General features: G+C 35.5%; 1 protein-coding gene across 10 annotated transcripts in view; it reads left to right on the top strand.

Annotated features, from left to right (window-relative positions):
• The window catches only part of Slc39a12 (solute carrier family 39 member 12), a 64,411-nt gene that overhangs the window by 6,789 nt on the left and 33,908 nt on the right, over nt 1-23,714 (top strand). For 8 of the 10 annotated variants that reach the window (XM_005325798.5, XM_021726667.3, XM_040277016.2 and 5 more), the window contains 6 exons: nt 1,508-1,789; nt 4,887-5,094; nt 10,013-10,185; nt 14,335-14,506; nt 19,352-19,524; nt 22,805-22,960. In XM_005325798.5, coding sequence (XP_005325855.3) covers nt 1,508-1,789; nt 4,887-5,094; nt 10,013-10,185; nt 14,335-14,506; nt 19,352-19,524; nt 22,805-22,960 — 1,164 coding nt within the window. The remainder of the gene's footprint in view (nt 1-1,507; nt 1,790-4,886; nt 5,095-10,012; nt 10,186-14,334; nt 14,507-19,351; nt 19,525-22,804; nt 22,961-23,714) is intronic. The other 2 variants (XM_040277017.2, XM_078023349.1) reach the window with 2 other exon arrangements.

The following is a 23,714-nucleotide window of genomic DNA, read 5'->3' as shown; positions in this document are numbered from 1 at the left end:
ACAGAAGAAAAGGCATACAGGTTTAGTTTGATGTTAATATTTTTATGTGGCTTGGAAAACCTCACAGGAAGAAGCCCAGAAGTGGTTGGACCCAGGGACTTGTATACCATTTTAACAAAGAGCAATAAATTGTGGAGATGTGACAAGAGGAGGGAAAATGGGTGGTAAACTGTGGGGAAATGAATGGAAAATAGATGATGGATACTAATTTCCTTTAGTCAAGTTTGTATAGAAGAATATCTGCATCAACTCTGTCTCCAGTGATAAGAATGTTTTCATATTCTTGGTACATGGAGGAAACATTTCTCATGGGAAATTATAATGGCGTTTAGAGACAAAGGGGGAGGGCAGAGAGACTTTCTTCATCTACTGATTTTCAATTGCCTTCAGCTCAACGGAGTCAGTGTGCCAAAGTGATATGTTTTTGGGGTGGTATGTGTTCTGATTCTCTTCAGTGGAAACATTTTTAGCAATTATCTTTGGTAAGATTGATGAGGGGTATATAGCACTCCATCATTGAATTTTTATACCTAAGTAAACAACTGCACAAAATTGATAAAAACCTAGCCTTCATGATCCACTTGTTTTCATGGGGGATAAAGAAAATAAACAAGAAAAAAACCCAGTAATTTTATAATACTAGTGCTATGAAGCAAATAAAATAATGATATGTTCCAGAGGTGGCTATCTAACACAGTGGCTATAGCCACTTGTAGATATTGAGCACTTAATATGTGCTTCATCAAAATTAATAATTTTTAAAAATCTTTGATTACATGCTGAAATGATCATTATTAGGGATATATGAATTTCTATAAAATATTATTAAAATTAATTTGGCCTGTTGCTTTTTTTTTAAATGTGGCTTCTAGAAAATTCCAAACACATGTAGCTTGCATTATATTTCTATTGGACAGCATTGTGCAGAAGAACAAAGATTGGGGGCAGGCAGGTCTTTGGGAAGGCTTCCCTAAAGGGATGGCACTTTGAGCTAATGCCTGAGAAATAAGGGGAACAAGAAGACCCAAAAGATGTGGGAAAAGAGCTTTGAGGAACCGACAGAAAAATCAGGGGCAGAATTTCAGTAGAGAAAGGCTAAGATGAGGTAGGGCAGGTAGGATAGACAGGGGCTAGATCAGGAAGAAAACTGTAAGGAGTTTGGGTTTTATTTGATATCTCATGGGAGATCATTTTTAAAGCCAAAGAATTGGCTAGTTTTATGTAAATCAGCAGATCTACAGCTATATGACTGACAACTATGACAGTGTGACAACTATGGTTGGAGATAGAAGGACTAGACTACTCTTAGAAAAAAAGGCTTCCGAGGAGAGCATTATTGTTATATGAAAGTCCAGCCATGATGCTCCTATCTGAATCTAGTTATCAGACCTGACTCCTTTCCCCTTCTACACATAAAGTATAGGCAGTGGAGACCTCATGGCTGTCCGTGTTCTGGAGCTGTTTGTTAAAACTTTGCTTCTGTTTCTTTCTTCCCTCCCCTCCACAGTGTTTTGAACCAGATGCACTATTACTAATAGCCGGAGGAGACTTTGAAGATCAGCTTAGAGAAGAGGTGGTCCAGAGAGTTTCTCTTCTCCTCCTCTATTACATTATTCACCAGGAAGAGATCTGTTCTTCAAAGCTCAACATGAGTAATAAAGAGTATAAATTTTACCTACACAGCCTCCTGAGCCTCAGGAAGGATGAAGACTCCTATTTCCTTTCACAGAATGAGACAGAAGATATCTTGGCTTTCACCAGGCAGCACTTTGACACATCCAGAAGCCAGGTAACAAGGGCACAGTTGCTAACTAGCTCTGCTGCTAAGATGCTGTCTCAGAGTCTTATTCACTTATTTATATTTAGTCAGTTAATGATTCCCAAGTCTTTCAAAAACTTCTAAGAAAGATAAGTATTTATGTGGGTTTTTTTTCTAATTCACGGTATGGTAAGTGACATGATTCAGAAATCTGAGTCTAAAAGTGGAAATGTGATGACTAATCAGAAGATGTATTTTAGCCAGAAAGCCAGTGCTGGTAGGCAGACAGGACAGGTGATGGGCAGCTCTGACTCCTGACTCCCCTTGAGCACTCCAGTGACTCAGGGTTTTTAATTAGTCTGCAAGGACTGAACTGTAATGGTGGAGGGTACTGTGTCTACCTACCCTGCTACTGGCCAGGGAAGAAGGCAGAAACAGTTTGAGAGAGGTGAATTCATTGTTGATTATTTTCCCAAGGAAGCATCTTGCCAAAGGCATTATTCATGATGATCAGCATGAGCCCTTTTATGATTTTTGATTACATGGTCTGCCTGTACACAGGGTCTGTTCAGAGGCCTCTCATCTTTCCCAGCTCCCATTAGGAAATGGGCACCTGCTCATTTGCTTCCTCATTACTATTCTAGCAAAAGCTGAACTTTTAATGGTGTTTATGCTTTCTGGGTTGCAGTGGAAAGTTTCAGAAGGTAAAGATTCTGAACATCAAGGTTTTTGAAGCCCCTTTTCCTAGCAGAATTAATTGAGGACCTGTACCACTTTGAGAAATTGTTGAAAATATTTTTTCTCTCTTGAATTATTCATTGATTATGTGTAGACATTTTGGTTCTCGGTCTCAATGGTTACTTCTAGTAACCTAAAGGTATCTGAATAGTCATGCTTTGACTTAATGGCCAGCAGACATATCGTCCAGTTTGCTGTAAATCTGTTTAGTTTCTCTTGTCATTAGTGGAACTAATAGAAATTCTGTTTACAGGGCACTTTGCCAACATCACGAAGTAGCTCTAATCATGTAAATATCAAATTTGGACCATGATCTTGTTTCTAGTTTCATTTTAGGAAAAATTTCCTTGAGAGAAATCAATTTTCTGTTTAATAAGGATGTGTTCCTGGGTATGATGGCTTCATTATAACATCTATACAACATAAGATGCGTTTGAATTAGCCACTAGGAATTTAGTCATCCTCCCCATTACTGTCTTGTGATGCAAATTAAATGGAAACCCAGTGCTTAAAACCAGATGGTGTGTATGTGTCTAGGTTTATGGTTATTACACACGTACTGCCAATACCTGGGTTTCTAAGTGTTTATGAGATCAGACATTCTCAGAATAGGGTAAAATAATGTTACATGGACAACTTTTAGTCAACAGGAATTGATCTCCTGCTCTCATAGCCTTTGCTAGGTCTTAGATTAGTGATCTCCTATAGATAGCACTGTTCCTAGTTCTTGGAACTAGGAACACCCAGGACTCCCTAGGAAATCAGTCGATATAGACTTTTGCAGAAGGCTGTTGACACCTCACTGTAGCTGCCGCTCTTTTTGACCAGATGATGTGAGGTCATGGTAGGGGGTGCTGGAACAGGAGACCCTTCACTAGCATCCCCAGGTCTTGATCTGCACAGGACTTGGCTTCTACGAATCAAACCAGTAACAGCTATTTCAGGTGAACCTCACTCATTCCCCAAAAGAAACACCTCTACTCCCTAGGGTCCTACTGCGGCCAACTCCCCTAAAGAACAAAACACAAACATCATTTTATCTCTTCATTCCAAACAACTTTGTCTCCCATCTTCCTAACTCAATCCCTTAGTGTTCCACCTCTTCTTTTACTGTTTGTGATTTCTTGGTAGAGGAATAGGGATGTGCACAGAGCTCTCTGCCAGCCCTGCCCCTTGCATAGAGAATGCGCATTCTTGGCTACACCCTAAACACTTCAAGGATGAAATCAATGGCACCTTGTAAGGGTTACTATTTTACAACCTCTATGAAAAATTCATACTTCTGTGAGGTTCATGTTATCTAGTATTTAACTTATTTTCATGCAAAAGAACTTCTTGCTATGTCTCCAAATCTATCAAGATTTTGATAACTGACTCTCAGCCTTCCATTCTGCTGTCTACCACAGCAATGAATATGCTCCCTGCCAAGTTCACCAATTACAGACTTAGAAAGGAATAAATCTAATGTGTACATTTTATTTCTTGTCCCAGGTCACGAGAATTGGACATTGACACAATAACCTTCTTTTCATTTCTCTGTTGATGAGCACATTCTCTTCTTCATCTGGAGTGGGCCTAGCCTGGTGCCAGGCACACAGTAGGCATAAAATCAATGTTTAAACCAACAAATGGGAATACTAATAGAATATAAGGGAAAATTCTAGCCTTTTAGATATTTATAATTTAGTTGAGCAAAATTAACATATAAATATGAAAAAAGGCTCCGTGTCATTTGTCCTATGTCTTTAAGAGTTCCAAAGAACATAGACCCTGTGCTGACTTTTGATTTGTAATAAGTTCACACTGAACTTGAGACTAAGGGCTGATGTGGAAGTAAGTAAGTGCCCTGTGATGGTTAAGGCAGCAGGGCTGGTGTGAAGTCAAGGTAGGGGATATAGACTTGAAAGTCATTGGTCTGCAGGCTGTGTTGGAAGGTGGGAGAGATTTCACCAATTGAGAGGATGCTATAAGAGCAGAGGATCATCTTGGGAAAAGCACATCCATGAGATGATAATAAGAAAGGCTGGATAACTGAGGACTGGTGGAGGGGGCCTTAGAACACTCAGTATCATGGCAGATCAAAGAAGTCAGTATTGGGCTAGCGATACAGCTCCGTTGGTAGAGTGCTTTGCCTTGCATGCACAAGGCCCTGGGTTCAATCCCCAGCACAAAAAAAAAAAAAAAAAAAAAAAAAAAGTAGAAGAAGGGGGTATTTCCAAATACAATTGCATCTGAGACAACTTTGTGAGATGACAGTCATTACCATACACAATTCAATCTTCTTTCCGATGGACTATTCCTTGTCCTTGGGGGGAAATCCTAGAGATAATTTTAAAGTATTCAAAATAATTTTAGAAGTTAAAAGTTTTTTCTTTGTATGTGATTTCAGTGTATGGGAACTAAAATGCTACAGAAAAAATCTGGAATCCAGAACAGTGACGGTGCAGATGAACATACACTTCCCAGATTGGCAGCGACAATCATTGCTTTGTCCCTCCAGGGTGTTTGTCTGGGACGAAGAAACTTGCCAGCCCCAGACTATTTTACAGAATATATTTTCAGTTTCTTGAATAGTACAAATACTCTCCACTTATCAGGTAAGGAGGATCTTCATGAATTTAACTTCCAAGTCACAGCTTCCAAAATGATTGTGCCAAAAACAAAGGCTGAAGCATTTCAGTGACTGAATTTGTTCAGTTGTATTTTAAGTACCATTTTATGTTGGCATGTAGTAAGAGGGGCTCAGGTGGCTTTTCAAGGCAAATGTGTTATGATGTCTGTGTGGTGATGAGGTGTAAAGATAGATTTGGCCCCTTTCTGTGTTGATGAAAATTGTGATATCAAGCCAAAGGGAAGATTTTTAGGTCTGCCATAGACCTAAATATACCCTTTCCTAATTGGCACATAATACTGGGGCTGTAGCTCAGTGGTAGAGCACTTGCCCAGCATGTGTGAGGCACTAGGTTCAATTCTCAGCACTGCATATAAATAAATAAATGTCCATCAACAACTAAGAAGTAATTAAATAAATAAACTGGGACAGAGGTGGCAGAGTGTTCTGTAGAATCATGAAAGACTAATTCACTAATTCAGGGTTCAAGATGGTCAACAGCCAGTTTGCTTATCATCATATATGTGAACCATTTAATTTTAAATTAAAATAATGTGAATTTTCTGTCTTTGCTGAATTCCTTTTTGGGGCTCTTAGATGAAATGGGGTGTCATGAAGGAAATCAGAATTTTTTTGCACATTTCTTTGTACTGGGTAAGACAGATGACAGATGACTCAAAAGTGGTATGACTTATTTTTCAAATCTGCATTAAGATGGATAGAGAGAGATTTTTAAAAAGCATCTCATTGCCGATATCACAAGTGAAAAATAATGATTTCTTAATATCATAAAAATGTGCTCACATTTTCCTGACTTTTAAAAATGTTTTTTTTTGAAAAATCAGGATCCAAAAAAGGTTTATAAAATGCAAAATGCAAATTGTTGGTAGAGCTCCTAAATATCTTTAATAGAGCCTAAATATCCTTAGGTAGATCTCAAATATCCTTAATCTCAATTGTTCCCCTCCTTCATCTTATCTATTTTGTTGCAAATTATTTTGAGGAGGGGAAAATAAAAAGGTCCTTTACCATCTGGATTTTGCTGATTGATTTCTTAGTTTTTTAACACGCATTTCTATGTGTTGCGTTTCATATATTTTGGTTGTTACATGTGAAGGCTTGATTAGTTTTCAGTTGTTATTTGGGAATACTATTTTATAGTTGATATCTTCTTCCAAGAAACATATAACATTTGGTTGTCTCTTTACTGAGATATTGAAGGTATTGATGATGATCATTGCCTACATGGATTATTTAGGACTTGCAAAATGGTAATCTTCTAATTTTCTCATTCCTGTTTTATTCATTGGTGTGATAATTCTACACTAGAATAACTTCCTCTCATCAGTATTTCATTTGTTGAAGTTCCTAGAGGAAGTTCTCAAAGGAAATTGATATTTTAATTGACCAGTTTTCAAAATAGTAACACATTCCTTTGCATCTTTCAAAGAACAGTGAGGTTTTTAATAAATATTATGATGTCATATCTCTCATTTGTCATTATTATCCTAATTGGTGCTTAGAATGTTCCCTCCTTAACTTGTAAAAACTTATTTAAGTTGACTTTAAGTCCTTTTGACAAATATCATTAAAATATTTTGCATCTACCTTGCTTTCCAAAATAACAAGATATTTCAGGCTTATCCTATACATTTCCTGTCCAGACCTGGAATCAGTCATTTTCTCAAATATTTTATTTTTATACAATTATGTAGTCAAACTTTACTCGTATTTTCAAAGATAGTTAAGAAAGCTTTTCATATCCCCAGGTTATACAAGTCACTCACGTTTTCTTCCATTATGTGTATGTTTTTTATTTCTGATACAGTTTGGATTATTTCTGGTGTATATTGTAAAGAATAGATTCAGTTTAATTTTTCTATGCAACTCTCCAGTTTTTCTTATACCTCTTATGCATTATTTCCTCCACTGACTTGATAAAATTCTTTCATATGATACAATAAAGCTCTGAACACAGTGGAGCCTGTTTCTGGATTTTTCTAGTCCGGTCTATTCATGTGCTAATACCTTGTGATTTTATTTGTAATAGTTTTCCAGTATACTTAAGTACCTCGTACAGCTAGCCTTCTTCATAGTTCTTTCCAAGATTTTCCTAGTTTGCTTGTTCATTCTAATGAATACCATCAAATTGTCAAGCTCCAAGAAAAATCTTAAGGTAATTTTATTATGATAGAAAAAAATATGTATATATAGAAAAAAATATATATAAATATATTGCATATACATATATAATTATATGTATTATGTATATAAAATTACTTAAAGACAATTGGTATTTATAAGGTGTTGCACCTTTATATCCAAGAACAAAAAATGTTTTTCCATTTATTCATGTCTACATGTATATTTTTATGGAACTTTTAAAAATTTTTCTCACACATGTTTTAGGAGTTTTTTGTTATTTTATACATAGGCATCTAACTTTCTTTTTGGATCTCGTAAGTGAGGTTTTCTTTAATTATATCCTCTAGTTTATCTTTAGATATATGAAAGCCATGATTTTTTTTAGATTATTTTTGTAACCTACTCTGATTATTTTCTTTTTACATCAATTTTTAGGAGTTTCGGCTATATAATTATATCATCTTCAGAAAGATATAATTTTTTTCTCTTTCTAAGTCTTGTATTTCTATTTGTTTCTTGTGGAATTGCACTGATTAATAATTCCAATATAATACAATAAGAGTGGGAGTGATTAGTATTCTTATTATATTGCTGATTTTAAAAGAAAAGCCTATAGTATTTCCTGATTAAATTTAGATATCCTACTGTTATGTATAACTAATTAGAACAAATTAAAAGTATTTAGAGAACAAATGAGCAAAATATTTTAATTAACTTGCATTCTTATGTTTCTAGTACTCTTCATTTTTCCAGTAGACTTGAACAAAATGAAAAATTTAAACAAAAGGTACATTTGGGTCATTTCTTTTAAGCCTAAAGGACTTAATTTTATATTTCTTATAAGGCAGATCTGCTAGCAATGAATTCTCTCATTCATTGTTTACCTGGAATTTTTTTTCTCACCTTTATTTTGAAGGATTATTTTGCTGGCTATCAGGTTCTTAAATGACAATTTTTTTCTTTTTGCTCTCTGATTATACCATCCCACTACTTTCAGGTCTCTATTCTGATGGAAAGTCAGTGGTTAACTGTAGTGATGCTCCCTTACATGTGATGAGTCCTTTTTCACTTTTTGTTTTCAAGAATTTATCTTTGTCTTTTGACATTCAACAACTTAATTATAATGCTTTTGGGTGTGGATCTTTTTGTGTTTATCCTCCTTGGTGTTTGATGAGCTTTTTGAACACATTAGATTTTTACATTGATTGGAAAGTTTGGGGGTATTATTTTGTTCAATAGGTTATTTTTTGGATTTTTTTCTCTTTGTCCTCTCTTTCAGTGACTGCCAATACATAGGTTTGATATGCTTCTTGTTTCATAACTCTCTGAGACTTCTTGTTCTTCCTCTGTTTTTACTTTCTATTCTTCAAAATGGGTTGTTTCTGTTAATTTATCTTTTTGTTTAGTGATTCTTAATGGATTCAATTTTTAATTGGTACATTTTAGTTATGTGTAAAAGTGGAATTCATTGTGATAGATGTATACATGTGCATACATAATTTGGTTAATTTCATTCTGCTGTTTCTCCTTTCTCTAGCCTTCTTCTCCCTAATTCCCCTTCCTTTACTCCACTGATTCCCATTATATTATCATAAGACCCTTCCCCTTTTAAAAACTTCATTATTTCTCTCTGACTTCCATAGGTAAGAGAAAGATTCAAACACGATTTTCAGTGTCTAGCTTATTTCACTGTTTAATGATTCCCCCCCCTTCTCAAATATGTTATTGAGTGTCTTTAGTGAATTTTTTTGTTATTATGTTTTCCTTCTCCAGAATTTCTTTTATTTAATTTTTATTTCCTTATTGAAAATTGCTATTAGTTGATTTGTTGTTTCATACTTTCCTTTTTTTCTTTAAGTATGTTTTCCTTTAGTTCCTTAAACATGCTTACACTAGCTGCTTTGAAGAATTTGTTAGAACCAACATCTGGGATTACTCAGTGATGTATTTGTTGACTACTCGTTTTCCTGAACATGGGTCACATTTTCCCTTTTCTCTGCAAGTCTCATGATTTTTTTAAATTCAAAACTAATCATTTAAAATAAAATTCTAGTTTGTAGTTTTTCTATCATTGATAACATTTAGGAGAATTCCAAAGACATTTTAGTAACAAGTAAAAGGATGAATAAATCCATATGAATTTATAATTTCATTTAATTTTTCTCTGTATAAATATTTTTTGAAACCTAGAGTAATACTGAGGGAAACAAAATTGCAATCTATAAACTTACATTTATTCCATAATATCACTGGAAAACAAGATCTAGTTTGTCTCTGTAATCACATCTCCCTTTCATTTATTTTTTCTTTTCTTCATATCCACAGAGGAAGACACTTTGATTGACTTAGCTACAAAAAGTAGTAATCAATCTACTAATGATGTGGATTGACTCAAGGAAATACATTTCCTAAAAACTAGGCTAGTATCTTCTTTAATTTATACATTTGTATTAAAGGAAAATATTTTACTTAATGGAAGACATTTTCATTGGTTGTGTTGCCCATTTATCATCTCTAGTGTATTTAAATGGTGGGAATACCTTTAAAAGATTGGTTCAACCTTAGGTAGATCCTGTGAGAGAATCCATATTCATGTGAGGTATAAATGTTATGTCTTTGTTCAGAATGAAACCTTGATTTTTCAATAGAACAAAAATTTATCTTGTAAAATGTCTATGCTGTAGCCATGTGAAATTATAATTATTCTGAACAAGATCTGCCTATTCTATGTAACACCCAATTTTGTATGAAATTTCTAGAACTAGACCAACTTCTCAATACTCTCTGGACCAAAACCACCTGTATCAAAAAGGATAAAATCCATCAACTTCAAAGGAAACAAAACAACATAACAATCCATGATTGGGGCTACTCTAATCTATCTGTGTCTGTGGACAAAGGTTCAGATGATGGCCCAATTTCCTGGGATCAGGTATTTCCATTATTTCTCTCATATAATCATTTGCTATTAATAAAGAAATTCAGCAGTGAGAGTTCTATCAGAGTTGTAGAAAATTCAAGAAGAGAATGTATATTTTCTTGAAAGTAAAAATGATTTATTTCTATAGCATGGTCTTACTTCTTTTTCTATAAGCAAGTTCCTGTAGAAATAAAAACAAGGGGGTTGGGGATGTGGCTCAAGTGGTAATACGCTCTCCTGGCATGTGTGAGGCCCTGGGTTGGATCCTCAGCACCATATAAAATAAAAATAAAGATGTTGTATCCACCGAAAAGCCAAGATATTTAGGAGAATGAAATATATTGCTCTTTTCTTCTTTGGGTCACTATCAAATCCATATAAAATTAGTTCAGAAAATATATGGTGAACATTTAGTATGTACCAATCACCATCCTAGGCATAATGAAATCAGTGCTGAATAAATATAGGAATAGCATTTAAGGATAATACAAGGCAGAGGAGGATATATACATTGCATAAATATCTACAATAATGCATAAATAAATTTAAGTTAGATTAGGAAGTTATTGCTTTAGATTGTGAGCAACATGACATTATTTGTATAGTAGATGGTACTGTAGATTTTTTAAAAGGTGATAGGTGAGCCTACAAACATATCTATATCTGTATTTCCTAAAGTTGTGTTTCAGAGAATATTCACTGGTCTACCTTAGCTTCTCTTTAGGTGCTATGGTCAAACAAGTTGGGAAAATATACTGGAAATACACATTTAACTGTGGCTTGTGAAGGAGTCTGGAGAGGTTCATTTTAGACAAATTAATCTTACTGAACCCAACTTTGATCAAAGAATCTTTCTCTGCCCTACCCATTTAAAATCTTCAGAACTTAGTGTTCTGTGGTAATGGCTTGCATTTATTAGATACTTATTATGCATCAGACACTGTGTTATTTTGACCTGCATTAGTTCATTAATTACTAGACTAACTATATGTGTTAATTTGTATTATTGCATCCTGTAAATGAGCTATGGAGCTAATAAGAATTGCTTGAGTTTATAGAAACTGAGGATATATATCTTCAGTTTTATATATATTACATATATAAATATATATATGATATATGCATATCATATATATAAATAATATAGGTCACATTCTTAACAACTGTGCTATTATTTGGGAAATGGTCCAGGAAATTGGACCTACTATATTATTAATTGGGAAATGATTTAAATGTCTTAAAAATATTTTGTTCTTTATATCTTAAATGAGCAATACTTCTATGAAATACACTCTGTATCTTAAAACAGACAAGAGTACCTACTTTATATTCCTAATAATTCTGAATGTTGTGTTCACAAGTTGTGAATGCATGATTGGGCAATATCAAATATTTTTGCTACTATGTATTTTAAAAAAGTTAATTTCTGTTACCTATGTCATGTATAAAATATATCAATCAGAATTGATTCTTTCAAACTTATGATTATTATATTCAATGGAAGGTACAAAAATGACCTCCAGATTAATCTTTGTAAAGTATGTCTTAAGTGTGTCTCCAGAGCCATATTTCAGGAAGGGAATAAATATGATTTATGGAAACTTCATTTGCATAAGGAACAAAGGTTATGTCTTAAAATTTATGTTTTCTTATTTAAGGCATGCATTTTTAAAAACAATTACAATTATTGTTTGTGCTAACTATCCAAAATAAATGAAATAATCTCTTCTACAATTATTCTTCTCTGTCCCAATATGTCACTTTTTTGTGACTCTTGGTGGGACGCTAACATGGAATACCAGTTCTGAGGACCCTGCTTATATTATTTAGACAACATTCTGCAAGTCTTGTCCCTGGATCAGAGACATTATTATCACCAAGGAACTTGTGAGAAATGTATATTCTCAGGCCCCACCCCAGAATTTACTGAACTAGCAACCCTGAGAATGGAGCCCAAAACTCTATCTTATAATAAGCCCTCCAAGTGATTATCAAAAGTAAAAATTAGACACTATTATTTTAGAAGACATTTGAAAACTTTCATAGAAATCTAATGACATCAACACAAGAGTCAGCACAAATTGAAGTTTTAGGCAAAGGAATAAAGGTGTTTTAAAGATTACTGACCAGATATTCTAAATTTTCATTCTATTCTTTAACATTTTATGGAATGTAATGAGTCACCACTAAGACATTCATATTAGCGATTTCAGAAGAAATTTAAAACAATAATGACTTACAGAGCAACAGCAAGTAAAGATCAAGGGCACAGAAGCTTATAATAGAATAACTGTTCTCTCTGAGAAGGTATTCTAAAACTAGAAGCTATTCAATTTCTTGACAATGAACTGGGAAAAGATGCATGATATTCTGTTCCTGTTTACCTCTGTGCTCTTACTTACCAGCTAGACATTTTCCCATAAGATATTTATGATGGAGATTTCATCATCAAAAGTGTGTTACTAATTTCCCTTTCTTTTGGCAGTATTTTAAATGAGATAAACATATTCCATCTGTAACAAATGGTTCAAAAAAGAATATTGTCTTTGGTACACATTATCTTATTTAACGGAGGAATACCACATATTTAACTTTCAGGTGATACTTTCAGGAGAGTAGGAACCTTTTTGGAATTCTTGCACAATTCCTTTCTAACAAATGCCTTCCTCACTCCTATCACATGGGTAGAACTGACCTACCAGACAGATAACTGACCCAAGAGAGCCCCCAGATGACTTTCCTGAACTAATCAGTTCTTTTTCAGGTTTATGCAGACTCAATCCATTCTTGGATTCCTGACTGAATGTCACTTTAGAATGGGAACTTACATAGCCTCATGATTATCAAATGAGAGGACAAAGTGTAGAAGGAAATAGATACCCACAGAAGGAAACAGAGAGGAAAAATGCTTCGTGTACATGTGTGCACACACATACACATCTTTGGTTCCGATTTCCAGTTTGGGCTGCAGCTCCTTACGAGGTGTGGCCTTCAGTGCCCGGATTCTCTGAGATCCTTTGTGTCCTTCTACTGTGGTCTCCTCCTGATTTTCTAGTTTGTGTGGTTTGTATTCCATGCAAACAAAAGCTTCCTAATCAAGAAAAAAATTTCTTATCTCTGGAACCATCACCAGATGATTTTTTTGTGTGTCTGTATGGTTGAAAAAGAATGTATCATTATTTTTTAATTAAAAACTTGTCTTTGCTTAAAATCTTAAAAATACTACAGCACAGCAAATCAGATTAGCCTCGTAAAGCACTGACTTTTCTAAAAACACTTTAGTCACTGCAACTAAAGATCACAAATATATTGCATTGGGGTCTTCTTTCAATAAAAGTCATTCATTTGTGCTTGTGAAAATATGTGCCAATTGCATTCCCATATTAAAACATTTACATTGTAATCTTTGATGTATACAGACATCAGCTTTTATTTCGGAGATGAAAAAAATGCCTTTTGGCAATTTTTAAGAGACTTGTTGCCTTTGTTGTTTATTTATAAGTTTTACTTAATTAATATGCCTATATCATATGGAAAATTATAAACATTAAGATAAAAAAATAAAACAATAGAAAACAACAATTCCTACTGTTCTGTGGAACGGTGATGTCAAGTAACACAGGTAGTCATATCATTGAGTGTTTGTGTACCAGCTAGTTGACACAGAATTCACTTTTAAAATTTTTAACCTTACTCTTATCACTTCTGGAAATACAGGTTGCCAAAACAGGCTTATTAAATCAGGGAGTTATTAAAGATAACGACCTCATTACCACCAAGTTCCTGTTTATCCCGTGAAGTCTTAGCTATGTTGAAAACCAACAAAACACAGACATCAAGCCCTATTTTGACTGCTGGTTCCATCACCATGCAGCACATTGTAAAAACAGTGTGTCTTTTCAGGAAAGAAAAAAGTGTGCAGGAAATATTAAATAAGATTCAGAATGAAAGCAAGGTGCTACAGACTTTGATCTCAGATTTAAAAATAATCCTGGGAGGCTCACAAAATGTTAATGAACAAAGAGCAGCAGGGAAAACGTATAGGAATGGCTTCCTCTGTCCATTGTCGACATTCTGTCTAGTTTGGTTCCTCAAGGATGGCAATTGGTGGCACATCTGGTTCAAAACTGAGGTTAGTAACAGCATGTTTTCCCCAAACAGACTTGCTTCTCTGCTCAGCAGCTGGTGGAGATATTTCTACAGAATAGATTTTCATCCATTTCTAAGGAGGACTTTAAGCAGTTGAGTCCAGGGATCATCCAGCAGCTACTCAGCTGCTCTTGCCACCTGCCCACCGACCAGCCAGCAAAACTTCTACCCACCACGCTGGAGAGTAAGTTCTGGTTCTTCATTAGGAAGCTGATCAGCCCAATGTATGTAATAATAATAGTGAGAACAGAGTATTTATGATGTACTAGGTGCTATTCTGAACATCCCATATTTACCAACTCATTTAATCCTCCAATAATGTGAGGAGAATAGGGGCTATTAGTATACTCATTTTACAAATGAGGAAACTGAGGCACTGAGATGTTCTGTGACATACTCAAGGACACACAGATGGTAAATGATGAAGTTGGCATTTAAACTTGGGCAAACTGGCCCCAGTGTCCATGTGTATAGCAATACTGCTTTCCAATAAATATTTCATATTCTGTACACAATTTATGTAAACTGATTTTGTCTTCCATATTTGACTCAAATCATAGATCAACTGAAAAACCCACAGTTGATAAGTGACACGATCTAAGAGAAAACACATTAGTATTGGAATCTAAAGTGCAGAATTGAGTCATCTCTTTTCATCCCTGGCCATTCCATGACCTTAAGCATATTTCTCCTTCCACAAAGTTGTCTCTTTTCTGCACAGTGAGATACTCTGGTGGTTCCTAGCCTTTCACACATCATGGAACATGTAAAAAATGAAGGCACACAAAGGTAAACCAAAGATGTGCTTGGATGGAGGTGACCAATCCAGTGGGATTCCAGCCTCCCAGTTATAGTTGACAGCCATAAGAAGTGAAGCCATGGACACTTACAGGAAGTGAAAGTACGGATACTTGCACTCACAGGAAGTGACAGAATCAACACTTGTACTAGCCTGAGTCCTGTTGAGTCACTATAGTAGACAAGCTCTCTCACAGACTTCAAAGGGTATCCATGAGGTTCTGAGGTGTTCATGAGTACAAAAATGGGTTCAGTGAATCTAAATCACTATACATGTAAGACCCTCCTCCAATGGTGGCTTAAGAATATCCATGACATATAGTAGAGATGTGACAGTTAACACATGCAACTCTGAAGTATTGCCATTCATTTGAGGACCTTATATGTATTTTTTTTCAGAACCGCATTCTTTTTCTTTGAGCTAGCCTGCAATGCCCATCATAGCTAAATTATTTAGCAACTCACCTCTGAGCCACAGTGCATTCTATGGCAGCAAGTGGCTCATTTGAAGACTTTATGGGAACAAAAGCCTGCCAGGCCTAAAGACCAGAGCCTCCATGTTCACTGGGAAGGGAAAAAAAATGTGTTCTTAAAAGTGAGCAGCTAAATAATTTAGTATCTGGTGGGCAGTGATGGGTCACAATGGTTGAGGACAGGACTGTGGTACCTATGAGCTTGTTTATATTCCCACCACTCAGCAGAGTGCCTGGTACATTCAAACTTGGGAAAGGGTTTTCAAACTCAAGATCTACAATGAAAGGTTTATTCCCCTTTCTGATAAACTTCTAGACTCTTCTAAGGAATAGTCTTCCTGAGAAAAATCTCCACAAATAACACACACTAAAGAGCCTAGAAAAAAAAAAAAAACATCACTGTCCTCAATTTAAAAATTTTCATTATGTGATTAAAGAAAAAGACTTGTGTTGGACCTTGGAAATTATAGAATATAAGATGTTGCATTAAAGACGGGAGGACCCAGGGATACATTATTAAGGAAATATTGTTTGCTAGGCTGTAACTAAACCCCTAAGTGCCACCTTTCATTGTTTCTGGGAAAGTGGATTATACCCATGTTTAAATCAAATTACAGACCTAGCTGCTCAGGAATGGCTAAGAATTTAATAGAGAGGTCAAGGTCTATTGAAATGATGGAAAATGCTTACAACATTCTGCAAGTCATCTGACTCCAATCAAGACACCATGGCACCTCTATAGAGACCTGGGGTAAATTATCAGAGTCCTTTGACCATAAATTCTGAGATTTTTATGGTTTTCAGGTTGCCCTTCCCAAAGGAGAGCAGGCAAAATCTGACCCACAGAGGATCTGAAAATATTTTGTAATGTATGTTATGAAACATCCATTCTCTTCCTCATCACATCTACCCATAGGACAAAAAAGAGTATAACAGGAAAACAGAGAACTTGAAAGTTTTCCCTTTGCCTATGAAATGTCATACCCTCACTTGTCCTTGGGAGTTCTTGACATTTTATGATCTTATATAGCTACTATAAAAATTTGACAGCCTTGAATTTTATTGGAAATTTAGATACCGAAATTAAAATTAAAATTGTTTTATGTAGAGATGGTAACAATGAAATTCCCATATAGAATCTATCTTTGTAGAGATGGTAACAATGAAATTCCCATATAGAATCTATCTGGGGAGAAATGAGAGATGAAACTTTGTTGGAAATCTTTAGAGATGTTATAACATAGGTATTCCTACTAAATTAGAATGAAATAAGACCTCTATGACCATTCCAACCACTTCAATTTTTTAAAGAAGTTTTTTCTTTTTCCAGTGCTGGGTATAGAACATAGGGTCTCACACATGACAGGCATTTACTTTACCACTAAGCCACATTCTACAGCCTTTTTTGAATTTAAAAAAATTAAATTGTGGTAAAATTTACACAAAATAAAATCTACCATCTCAACCTTTTTTTGGTTCTTGGGATTGAACCTAAGATCTCATGCATGCTAATTATTTGTTTTGCCATTGAGCTACATAAACAACCCCCTTAATCATTTTTCATTGTACAGTTCAAAAATGTCAAATATATTCACATTTGTGTACAACAGCTCTCTAGTACATTTTTTCATGTTGCAAAATAGAAACTCTACAACTATTGAATAATAAGTTTCCATCTCCCCTAATCATCTTATGAAATGTCCATTATCAATGAAGGCAATGGATGTGGGGGAATCAATGTCTGAAATTTTCGTCCTTCATCTGAGTTCTCTATGAATTCCATTTCAATATTAGACCCCTTAACAATTCAGAAGGTAGAATGAACAAAGGTCCTTCTAAAATCCCAAGCCCATCTCCATGTCACCAGTTATACCATTAATATCGTCTAACGTGAAAGATGAACTTTCCAGAAAAACATAAAATTAGTTAAAAAGTACATTTTCTATTATAACATTCTTTTTTGTTGTTCTTTTAAAACTATTTTTTAGTTGTTGATGGGTCTTTATTTTATTTATTTGTATGTGGTGCTAAGAATAGAATCCAGTGCCTCACACATGCTAGGCAAGTGCTCTTCCACTGAACTACACTCCAGCCCCTCTATTATAACAACTTTTGAAAGCACATTTTCTTTAAAAGTGCATAGCACTTTAAGTATTAGGATAGCTGAATTGTTTGATTTCAGCCAAATGAAAATGATTCCATGAATAACTGTTTATCTCCAAGTCATTTATTTGTTTCTGAAAGACACTTCTCTCTGAATGTTTGTTCTTCCATCTCCTCCTTTATTTCTTCACCTTCACATATATTTGTTTTTGTTTGAATAATCTTATAAATTTTACTTTTTTGCTTTTCTGAATACTAAAAAAAATACCTGGAAACCTGGAGCCATGGTATAAATTTTAGGGGTTATAAAATTATTGCAGTAATCAAAAATGCAGACTGTTCAACTTTATATTATCATCCATTCACATTTTATTTTTGGCTATTTTTTTTTTTACCAACAAATCACTCATTTTAGTTATTGAGAATAAGAAGTACTTTCAACATTGTATGTGGTTTTGAGAATTTTGGGGAAGAAGTTTACATAGTTATTTTGTACAGAAATGGATCTATCATGGGGCCAAAGTATGCCTCCCCTATAACATCTCTTCTTTGCCTTTTAAAGATTTAAAATCTATTAGATGGAACTCATTGCTAGTGTCTGTCAGTGGATGTTGTAGTTTTAAGAAACAGATATTAATTTCTTTGTGGTTTGGAAATAAACTAGGTTTGTGATTGCTTCTTTGATTTTTATTAAAGAGTAGTCAGAATAACTTCAAAGCCACGAGGTTAAGTGAAAGTCTTGTCTGAGTCCTTTCTATGACAATACCATAGAGTTGGGGACTTATAAATGAGAGAAAGTAAGATCTGGAGATTCAGAAATCCAAGATCAAGGTGCTGGTAGAGTGGCCTTTGGTGAGAGGTCCACTTGCTGGTGTCTTCTCACTGAGCCTCCAACTGGTGTAAGAAAGTCTGGTCTCTTTAGCGCCTTGTAAAGGTTATAATCCCATTCTCAGGGCAGAGCCCTCATGACCTAATCACTCCCCAAAGGCTCCACCCCCTAATATGGTCTCCTTGGGGTGTTAAGTTTGAAGGGAGCAGAGCTTCAGAGTAGTCCATTGTTTTCCATAAGAATTAAAACTTTCCCCATATTTTCGTTAGCTATTTTGCTGCTGTGACTGAAGCATCTGACCAGAACAATTTTAGGGAAGGAAAAGTTTGTTGGAGGGCTACGGTTTCAGAGGTATTAGTCCATAGAAGGTCAGCTCCATTCCTTGGGGCTCTAAATGATTCTGGCATCATGGCGAGGGTGGTGGAGGGAAGCAGCTTACATCATGGTGATCAGCAAGCGGAGAGAGACTCTGTTCATCAGATACAAATATATACCCAAAGACACGCCCTAATTCCCACCTCCTCCATCCACACCCTACCACTTCAGTTACCACTCAGTTAATCCCTATCAGGGGATTAAATCACAGATTGGGTTAAGGCTCTTGTAACCCAAACATTTCTTCTCTGGACCTTCTTGCAATGTCTTGCATGTGAGCTTTTGGGGGATACCTCACATCCAAACCATAACACCCCATATGTAATTTATATCACAATCCACATCTCTATCTATTGTCATTGTAAAACAGATTATTCTGGCACTTTGAGTAGCTGAAACATGACTGAACAACAATGAGTACTGACAGTCTTTGTGATCTCCTTTCACTTAGAATATGGCTACAGCACAGTGGCTGTGACACTTCTCACACTGGGCTCCATGCTTGGGACAGTACTGGTCCTTTTCCACAACTGTGAAGAGAACTACAACCTTATTTTACAGCTGTTTGTGGGTTTGGCTGTTGGGACACTCTCAGGGGATGCCCTGCTCCACCTTATCCCTCAGGTAATCTGTTTCTTTCCATTTCAGATGGAATGTGTTGAATTTCTCTTTAAATTTAACAACTGGAGGCATTTACACAAAATTTTACAGTGACTTCAATGAATAAATACAGCGGCCAGTATTTTCCTTGGAAAGAAATAGTATTTGTCCTAAGCTTCTCAGCACTTGTGGAGGAAAAGAGACGACCAAACATTAAGTTCACCTCCTATTATTCTTATTTTTGAAATAAAAAAAAGAAAAGGTGATCAGATCTAGATTCCTATTAAGAAAGATTCCATAAGGCAATATCCGTTGTCTATACGTAGAAAAAAAATGGACTGTGAGATGTTATGCCGGTTTTTCTCCAGTTGCCTGTGCTCACTCAGATCCACACCCCATTTTTCTCTTTTCTGCCCCAAAAGGTTGCATCTCCTCAGCTCCCATGCAGGCTGGAATTTTGTTTGGGTCAAGCGCATGGGAAGCCCAAAATAGATAGGAGGAGAGAGAGGCAGGTGGGATTCTTCACAGCTCCCTCCTAGCATTGGTAAATGTTATTGTTTCAGTAACAGCACTTCCTCCCTTTGCCCTTTCTACCTGAAGGGTGGAATTGAGTTTCTGGGTTTGCTTTTCCCTTGTTGGTACCTTGGACCCTGCCCACAGCTCAGTGTAGCAACCATTATTAACTTCTCTTTCACGAAGCCCTCAGAATGGATTTCTCATTTTCTTTCTTGAATAACGGTGTCTGGATTTGTCTTCAGTGAAATGTTAAGCACCAAGGAGCTAGCCCTTTGTTGAAGTTATCTAAGGGTTTCTATGTATCAGAAATGAAAGCTCTTAGACCCAAGCTACTAAAAAGAGTGGTGGATATCTATTCCCTCTGAAATCTCTCCATAGGGATGGAGACCATAGACCAACGATCCTGCCCTTTGCAAATCCCAAGATGTTAAAAATTTTCCACAAGCCTCTGGCACTTTTCTACAGGGTCACCCTTGTTGCTTAGAGGCTCAATAATAATAATATGATGTTTGGAAAATTGCAAAGTGAGCATTGGAGAAATAAAACAAACCATTATTAGTTTTAATTTCCTTCATAATCTAATTTTCTGGAAATATTTCAGGGCTCGTTATTGGCTTGAGGTGGTGGCCAGGGCCTTTTTCTAGGTCACCACAGTGGTTACAGGGTTGTTTACTGCCTGAGAGCCTGGGAAGCCAAAAAGGATCTGAAGGCTGCCTGGGTCTTTAGAGGGGAGCACACAGCTAGCTACAAGCAGCAGGGGTGGATTTGGGGGTGGACAGGAAATGTGACAGAGGTGAACTTAAAAGTTACCTCGGTTTCCTGAAATTTAGAGGGCCGTTTCTTTGCTTGAAAAAAAGGGTTGAGAACAAGAATTATTAGAAAGAAGAGGAAAGACACAGTACCAATGTGGTGGAAAGTTAGAAAGATCAGTGTCCTGAATGTGACCCAGGTTTTCAAAAATCTGTGCAAAGCTGGGCACGGTGGTTGCATGTCTGTTATCCCAGAGGCTTGGGAGGCTGAGAAAGGAGGATCGCAAGTGCAAAGCCAGCCTCAGCAGTAGCAAGGCACTGAGCAACACTGTGAGACCCTGTCTCTAAATAAAATACAAAATAGAACTGGGGATGTGGCTCAGTGATCTAGTACCCCTGAGTTCAATCCCTGGTAAACTGTGTGGAAATGAGACAAATGTTATTGTTGTAATTTCCCTTTTTATTGGCTAAATTTATTCAGCTTAAAGATCTATGTTCTTTCCGGAAATTAAGGTGTTTTCTTCTGCTTTATTTTGTGATATTGCAATACTCACTAGCATATGAAATAACGGTAATTACAAGTATTAGGTTAATATATGTTAACATACTTACCAAAAGAAAAACAGAATAACATAGGTTTTATTTTTAGTCATATCTATATACTCAAAATATGCATGTAGGTACACAGTCATACTCACACATATGCATACATACATCCCATAGGCATTGATATCCACAGGATAAGTTCCAGGATTCCAAAGGGTGTCACAATCCAAGAAAGCAAGAGTATAGTATGTGCATATATCCTATACATTCAAGGGTGTAGTATGTGCATATATCCTATGCATATCCTCCTTAAACTTGAAATCATCTCTGGACTATTTACGATATCTAATACAATGTAAATGCAAAGCAAACAATTATTACACTGTGTTATTAAAAGGATAATGACGAGAATAAAAGTCTGTATTTGTTCAATAAAAATTCAGGGGTTTTCCCCTGAATATTTTCAATATGCAAAGGATGCAGATGTAGATCATGGATATGGAGGGCCATCTGTACATGTGCACATGCACAAATGCCGACATTCACAGGTGTATGAACATACATACAGAAATCTATACATAATTTATTTTTTTCTTTAATTTAGTAGTCAGGAATATTCGAAATCTAGAAACTAGTCAGCTAGTTTACAAATTTTATACTCTTAAGAAAGAAATATGATATGTAAGGACTTACAAGAAATTCTGGGAGCTGTGGCTGCAGCTCAGGGGTAGAGCACTTGCCTATCATGTGTGAGGCACTAGGTTTGATCCTCAGCACCACATAAAAATAAATATGTAAAAGGAAAGTATTGTGCCCATCTGCAACTAAAACAATTTTTTTAAAAAAAGAAATTATGAAGTCAATTAATGGATTGAAAGAACTGATGGAAGAGTCAACCAGAGCAAAGTTCTTATTCTCAATTCATTTCATGATTTTTGTTTGTTTGATTTGTTTGTCCCAGAGGGCTGACAGTATTGCTAATCATATAGCATACAAGTGGAGGAATGTCTTCCAGATGGATTTCTTACATATCTGAATATTTATTAAAACTTTACTCTAGTTGCATTGGGTCAGGGGGGAATAAAATTCCAGTGAAATATCTCCTTCTGTGTTCTGGGTATAAATCATATTGATTTGGAATATTGATATACCAACAGATAGAACTTCTGGAAGAAAAACAAGCAGCCACAAGACAGAGAATGTATAAAAATCTAGGCCACTTGCTAAAATAAAACTGAGGTGTCATTTTTATGCATCAGGATAAGCTATTCAAAGCTCTCCTTTATTTTCTACTCTATACATTTTATTTGACCCTGTTTAAATTATGTAGTGGAAATATTCACATACCTAAAACAAATGGCAAACTGAGTTTTGAATATCTCAGTCATCATGAGATCCCCAGACTGAAAGCTGAATATATTAAACTACTGTGCTTACTATTTGATACCAAAGTCATCAAAAGTTCTTTTCTCCCCCTACCCTTTTTTTTTTAGGTTCTTGGTTTAGATAGGCAGGAAGATGCTGAGTTTGGACATTATTTCCATGAAAGCAAAGGTCATATTTGGAAACTGTTGGGTCTAATTGGAGGCATCCATGGATTTTTCTTGATAGAAAAATGTTTTATTCTTCTTGTGTCACCAAATGTCAAGGTAAATTTTAAGTTTTATTTATCCCTTTTTCCAAGATTTTATATCTTTTGTTTGAAAGGTCCTTATTCGGAAGTATTGATATCTTCATGAAGTTGTCTATGCAAGGGATAAACTCTTCAAAGAATCATTCTAATGAGTTTCTCCTATTTTTTTAAAACATATATTGCTGGTCAGTTAATGTACTTGCTACAACCTTCTACGTAATCTTCATGTTTGGTACAAAACAGGACACTATTTCATGTCTGGGGAAAGTGGCTCAGGACTGGAGTTGTGGCTCAGTGGTGGAGCGCGTGCCTGGCATGCATGAGGCCCTGGGTTTGATACTCAGCGCTACATGTAAACAAATAAAATAAAAGATCCATTGACAGCTAAAAATATTTTTTAAAAAATAAAACAACAACAAAAAAGAATTGGCTCAAAGTTCTAGCTACTAATCAGGATTTAGGATGTTTTTCTTATCCATAAACAGATAACAAACAAATGAAAAATTTTTAAGTTCACAAAATCACCAGCCATCATCTATTTTAAGGGCATTTAAAATGATACAAAATCAGAAGCTCAGGAATGTGATATGTAGTAAATTTTTTTCCAGCTTGAGTAATTTCTTTCATTATAGTTTGATAATCATTTTCATTTTAAATGAAATAAAAGCAATGTGGCTTATTTGTGAATTATTTGTCTTTTGCTCTTACACAATGTTGTTTAAGAAAAAAAAAGTTACCTATTTGGTGGGATGGTTAAAAAGGGTAAATTT

Source organism: Ictidomys tridecemlineatus, chromosome 10, assembly GCF_052094955.1.
Source record: "Ictidomys tridecemlineatus isolate mIctTri1 chromosome 10, mIctTri1.hap1, whole genome shotgun sequence".
Lineage (NCBI taxonomy): Eukaryota > Metazoa > Chordata > Mammalia > Rodentia > Sciuridae > Ictidomys > Ictidomys tridecemlineatus.
This window is presented reverse-complemented; position numbering and strand designations above follow the sequence as displayed.